This window comes from Plasmopara halstedii, assembly GCF_900000015.1.
Source record: "Plasmopara halstedii genome assembly, contig: Scaffold_3120, whole genome shotgun sequence".
In the NCBI taxonomy this organism is placed as follows: domain Eukaryota; phylum Oomycota; class Peronosporomycetes; order Peronosporales; family Peronosporaceae; genus Plasmopara; species Plasmopara halstedii.
The window spans coordinates 791,873-797,738 of record NW_020190023.1 but is presented as its reverse complement, the minus strand read 5'-3'; the positions used below and the strand labels follow the sequence as shown (position 1 = coordinate 797,738).

Genomic DNA, 5,866 nt, shown 5'->3' with positions numbered 1-5,866 from the left:
AGCAAATCAGCACGGAAATGACTACCCAGTATGGCGAAACTGCGTGACGGAGATAAGATTTTTTGAAAAGCGGAACATTTCAAAAAACCAAATACGGAATATACGGATTCTATTTATAGATTGCCGTATTTAGACTGCCTCCAGATAAGCTTGAACAATTATTGCTCTCAATCACTAAATGTTTGTTGGTGGTTTTGAATTCTATCTAAGTATTTTTAATAATTACTTTGACATTTAAGTAGCATTGTTTAAAATTTCTCTTACTTTTATTGAGATCGAAAGACATCAGACCTTAGTAATAGTAGACACCAGCTTTGATCATAGCACTGGCGTAACGCGTCTCCTCGCAACTTTTAGTCGACATCCGCTTTGTGGTCAACGTAGGTGAATTCCAGCCAAGCGTCATGGAGTCAGAAATGGGTACAAGAGCCTTTTCACGCGGATCCTTCTCCATACGGTGATGCTTAACCATTTTGGACCTAAATTCGAGATTTGACACAAACTCACGGGTTGGCGGACCGTCTTTTGAATACGCACTTCGCAAATTGGAGGAATCCATGGATTTTGAAGTGCGACAGAGTTCGTCCATTTGGGAAAGAAATATGGGAAGAGTAATTAACAATGAGTCGTCAGCGCCGTATGCATGACCAAAAGCTTGCATAACGAGCGTCCGAACGCTATTAGGAACATTGTCGACGCCTTTGGGGCATTTATAAAGGTACCGCAGCATGATTGGCAACTGCGCAAGCTGAATGGTGGCAGTTTCAAGCTCGGAAATCGCAGCTTGCTCCTCCTCGTCGCTTTCAGAATACACCGAGAAACCGGGTCGGTAAGTCTGCATAAAGGCGTCTTGAAAGTCTCGTGCCTGAAAGGTGTGAAGTGGTGTTTCTCTCACGATGTCAAAAGGACTTTTTGAGCCGAGGAGAGTGAGACCGAAGAAGGCCGACATCTCGGTGAATTGAGTTAAGGAACTTTGACCTAGTTGTATCAATAACTACGTACATGACAAATATAGTAGTAGTGATTAATCTACAAATAGGTTATCGATATAGGCGACGTGATCAATCACCCATGGTGGAGAACACTGAAAGTCCATTTGAAGCACTCTGTGGTGTTATGTAGTCGAAAGCATCTTACTATTGTATAGCTATTTTACTGTAAAATTAACGTTAGTTTATATGCTTCAATTTGATGGTATCGATATAAAATTTGTGCGGCTCCAAATCAAACGACGATGAGCTGGCGAGCGCAGATTTCTCGCAGCATTCGGGAGCTTCGCTTTGTAGCATGTGACACGTCACAAAGTAGCGCAGGTTTACGGTGCGTTTCAATTTTCTTCATCTACGTCACTCTTGGAGCCTGACGTTCGCGTGATTGTGTTCTTCATCATACATAGCACATTCTTTCGCAAGAACTACAGCGAACTCAAGATGTTAAATCCGGGAACGCCCTTTGTTTATCGCGAGGCAGATGAGATGGAGCCCTTTGTGTACGCACGATTTGACTGGGGCGTGGAGAAGAAAGTCTTGGTAGCCGACAAGAGTGACGAGGAGATTCTCACTATTCTAAAGGGCCTTGTGGACCACGGTCTCACGCTTCCGAAATCTCCGGAAAGCGACATTATTATGGCTGCCCCCATAATCGAGGCTGCAAAGGGTGAAAGCGCCTACGAGCCAATTAATCTAACTTGGGATGGGAAGACATTGCGCCGTAATCCAGACTTCGATATTCCGCTGGAGGAAGCGCTGAAATGTTGAGTAACGAGAGTTTAAAGGAAGAGGAAAATTTAGTTATTCTTTCAGGAGGGGCGCTCATTTCGATGAAAGTAACAAAATCAATATATTTGCATTCTTTTAGATGGATGACATTCGCGTTATTTCAGGTTGAGTAACCATTACAACAATATTTAAAGCGGAGGAGGCGAAGAGCTCATGACTGCTGGGCATGGGGCTGTGTGGAGCTGTTGCTCAATCAATTGTGCTTCAAGCTGAGGGGGCAATTCCTCTCCCTCCTCAACGTTTGCCAGATCTGGGGCTCTCCGATCACCGCGAATCGCTCGCATTACACGCTCTTGCTCGTCATTATGATGTTCAAGATCATCAAGATGGAGACTATATGTCTCAATTAAACCTTGACGAATTCGAAAAGGTAAATAACTCGCGATGGGTTCGGTCAGCAGCATCGCATCCAGCTCAAGTGGTACACTTTCCTGTCGATCGTTTTCCACATCATTGTCACTAAGGTTGTGAAAAGCGTTGACACGCAAGACGTACTAAAAAGGAGGCAATAGCAGTCAGCCATATGGCCAGCCCCCACGCTGCGTGAGAAATCGTTCCGAAGACGCTTGCCCAAGACAGCTCCATAACGTGGCGAAAGCGGAAAATATAGTAAATATATTTTGCAGTACCCACTCCAATATAACCAAAGCCCAGCAAAAGCAAACCTGATTCCGACCACATTGTCAGCATATCAACTTTAGCGCCACTGTTCATTTTCATTCCATTAGGGCCAATAACCGCACCTGCACCACTCAGCTGAGCTCCTCGGTGATGCTCCTGTGCATACATTGCGACTCCGACAGCCGAGGATAACACACCATTTCTTGCCCAATTCAGATACGAGTTTTCGTTGCTAAAGCGGAGCACCTAGATCACGCGACATCGCATCAAAGCTTGCCATTGTATCATACCATCTATTCTTACCAGCGAGTTACGCAGTCGAAGATTTGCTTCAGCTTCTAGTGCTGCTGCATTTTTTTTCAATTCTACTTTCGCGGCTTTCTTTGTCGCCTTCAGAACTGCCAATTAAGCAGCAAACACAACAATAGTAGCAGTCAGCGAATGTATAATGTTCTACACACGCCGAGCTGACCATTGCCTTGATTCAGCTTCAGTAACTTGCCCACTTGAGATTTTTTAATAAGTGCAGAAGCACTTGATCGTGACTTCAAGACGCGACCACGCTTGCTCTTGCAGGTCATCGCTGCAGTCGATCTAGATGTGAGTGCAGATGGTATCCCTGCGGTTTTGGCTGTCACTGAACACTGATTACCTGCCTTACAGCGCAGTCCCATGGAACCACGAGGCACTGAAGCAACACATGAACCCCACACTGGGTGCAGCCCCCGTGCAGCGACGCGACCCCATCCTACCATATTCATGACAAACAAATGGTAATTGAAAAGTTAGCATTTGAATGTGAAATTTAAAGTGGCTTCAAATCTGCGAGTCAAAAAAGAAATTAGAAATGACACCTCGATCGAGCTTTGCGACCGAGTTTCTGCTTCGGGAGCTACTCTCGTCATTAGGTGCGCCACTCAGAACCGCGACAGAACCAACTGATAGTTTTTCGGAGGAATTGAGTGAAGATACAGAATCACAATTTGCTGTAAAGACCCTTCCATCGCGTGTCATGCTTGTGCGCCGCACAAACAGTTTGCATCAGACTGTGACGCTTGTGGACCGCGACTTTGATATTGAGGCGTATATTCCACGTCACGTGATAAATTGTTTGAAAAAGAATTGCGGCTACAATACCATCGGATGTTTGCGTGGAAGCGTCGTGCGCTTGACCAAGTATCACTTTGCCACGTTGAAACGATGTCGATTGACGGACCAGCAGAACTTTGAGACGTCTGTGTCAGTTCCTTACGGAAGTACAGAAACGGCTAGAGTTTATCTTTGGGTGGACGCGCTAACAGTTGTCGAGGATAATGAGCTGGCAGTTCAACTGCGTCCGGAAGTGTACAGTCATCCGCTAGTGTTGGAAAGGCTAAAGAAGCTAAGCGACGTAGAGCTTGAAAAGCAGTTGATGATTAATCAAGGACTTTTGCCGCTTCCGATTGATTTGAGTGATAGATTCGACGAAAATCGACCGTTATTAGAGGAGGATTGTGTGATTCCAGAGGATCAAAAACAGCAACTGGAAGAACAGGAGGAATGGGGTCCGCCAATTGTTGGTGGAAGGCACCCTACAGACTCGGAGTTAATTGAAGAAAACGGAGTGGTGCCATTGTCGCAATCGCAGCTCTTTAATTCTGGAGCTGACGATTTGCTTTCGACTCATGACTCGATGGCTTCGTCGGGGGAGCTGTCAGTGATGCTGTCAGAGAATTTGTGGAGTGGAATTCACAGGAACCAAGGGTTTCAGTTTCAACAGGAGGATATTCAAAAGACATTTGTGGCAGACAGCGACTTCAGTGGTAGCGATGCCGAAGAAAAAGCCGTTGATCTTGCGGACAATATAATCGAGCGAGGTGTACACTCAGAAGCTATAATGATTGAAGACGTTCAGATCAATGACACGACTCAAAAACAGAGACAGGGGTACACGACAGCGTCTGATGGTGCACAAGAGAAGGGAGATAAAGTCTTCACACTATTATCTCACGCATCGCCGAATTCCCATCGTCAAGCGGCTAAAAAACAAACGTCAACCACAAGCAGCGAATTGGTCAATACGTTGACCGTAGATATCTTAACTAATGACTCAGAAAGTAGCACAACTATGAATGAGGTGATCGTGAGGGATGAACATCGTACGCGGAACTTGGCTCAGATTAAAAATAAGAAAGAAAATGCAGATATAGAAGATATGCTCGCGCCAGAGGAATTCATGTCATCACAAGCAACTATGGTGATTCACTATGCTATCGACGATGACGAAGAGGCGAATGCTTTCGACTACGAGGTTATAACACCTACTGATTCGTCAAAAGATAGGTACTTTGATGACAAAAAGTGTACGCTTTCTCAAAAAAGCGAAGAATCGGATGATATGATTTCGACGGAAAAAAAAGCTGAAGTCATACCCAGTTCGCAGAAAGAATCAGAGGCAACGAAAGATGATGTGAACATTTTATCGGCGTGTGCTCATGCAGTACTAGATACCGATGAGGAAACAGAGTCAGAAGCAACGTTGGTGCCGACGCCAGTGGCGATAAGTATACCTGCAAATCGAGACACTGATGCTCATGCTAAACATAATCTGGAAATACGTGTTCCGCCAGCAAATACATCCAAAAACTCGCGTCCAATCAGTACACCATCGAAAATCGTCATATCGGTTAGTAGTAATGTACATCGAGCTAGTCAAACTGGTTTTTCATCTGCTACACGCAATGAAGAGACTAAATCAAGGGATGTACAATCGGCAACGGGTGCGGTTGAGTCCAATGCACGCAGCGATTGTCAATCTCATGCTCAGCCACATAAACGTCGCCGACAAAATATTTTTCAGACACGTAAACATTGCGAGGTAGGATCTCAATGTCGTCGTTTCAGAAATCCAATCGTGTCGTCTATTTTCCAAAGAGGACGTGACTTAGAACGCATTCCAGACACCACGATCGTATACTCTCTTGACACGTTGTGCCGATCGCTTGACTCAAGTGGACGCAGTGATACTACTGAAGAGAGACATACACGGTCACGTCGTGTCTGGAAACGATACGAGAAACTCTTTCCATCGCTTAACTCGACATAATTTAAGCAAAAGACAAGTAACAATATCGACTTTCTTAGGATATTTGAGAGCTAACACCATAATTATATTGGTGAGTTATTTTAAACAATGGAGCAGAAATAAGTATTTCATTTCGAAAGCTGCTTAATTCCAATTTGTGGTTACCACACATTATTATGCACTTTATATTATATTGTATACCACACACCAGAAATACAGAAACGCATGTGACGTTTTAGTGCGTTAGCTGTTGCCGCCGCGTCTACGGATGCGTCTGGTTTAATCACATACGCTGTAGCACATCTGGAAGCGCCACAAATGCATGTGACTAGATATCTCAGCTGCCGAGAACGTGACGAACGTTCGAGTGTGTTAACTGTTGTCGTCGCGTCAAAGGGATGCA

At 44.7% G+C, this 5,866-nt stretch overlaps 4 protein-coding genes across 4 annotated transcripts; 2 read left to right on the top strand and 2 right to left on the bottom strand.

Moving 5' to 3' along the window:
- Positions 1-292: 292 nt before the first annotated feature.
- Positions 293-949, bottom strand: PHALS_07697 (uncharacterized protein; the record flags this gene model as incomplete). Its single annotated transcript, XM_024721208.1, has 1 exon — positions 293-949. The coding sequence occupies one exon, from the start codon at positions 947-949 to the stop codon at positions 293-295; it is 657 nt and encodes a 218-aa protein (XP_024586331.1).
- A 285-nt stretch (positions 950-1,234) lies between these two features.
- Positions 1,235-1,757, top strand: PHALS_07696 (nadh dehydrogenase; the record flags this gene model as incomplete). Its single annotated transcript, XM_024721207.1, has 2 exons — positions 1,235-1,320; positions 1,397-1,757. The coding sequence occupies 2 exons, from the start codon at positions 1,235-1,237 to the stop codon at positions 1,755-1,757; spliced, it is 447 nt and encodes a 148-aa protein (XP_024586330.1).
- A 149-nt stretch (positions 1,758-1,906) lies between these two features.
- PHALS_07695 (uncharacterized protein) lies at positions 1,907-3,160 on the bottom strand (the record flags this gene model as incomplete). The annotated part of the gene is made up of 6 exons (XM_024721206.1): positions 1,907-2,209; positions 2,274-2,443; positions 2,522-2,645; positions 2,703-2,797; positions 2,872-2,982; positions 3,052-3,160. The coding sequence occupies 6 exons, from the start codon at positions 3,158-3,160 to the stop codon at positions 1,907-1,909; spliced, it is 912 nt and encodes a 303-aa protein (XP_024586329.1).
- An 86-nt stretch (positions 3,161-3,246) lies between these two features.
- On the top strand, positions 3,247-5,484 carry PHALS_07694 (uncharacterized protein; the record flags this gene model as incomplete). The annotated part of the gene is made up of 1 exon (XM_024721205.1): positions 3,247-5,484. The coding sequence occupies one exon, from the start codon at positions 3,247-3,249 to the stop codon at positions 5,482-5,484; it is 2,238 nt and encodes a 745-aa protein (XP_024586328.1).
- Between the last annotated feature and the right edge of the window lie 382 nt (positions 5,485-5,866).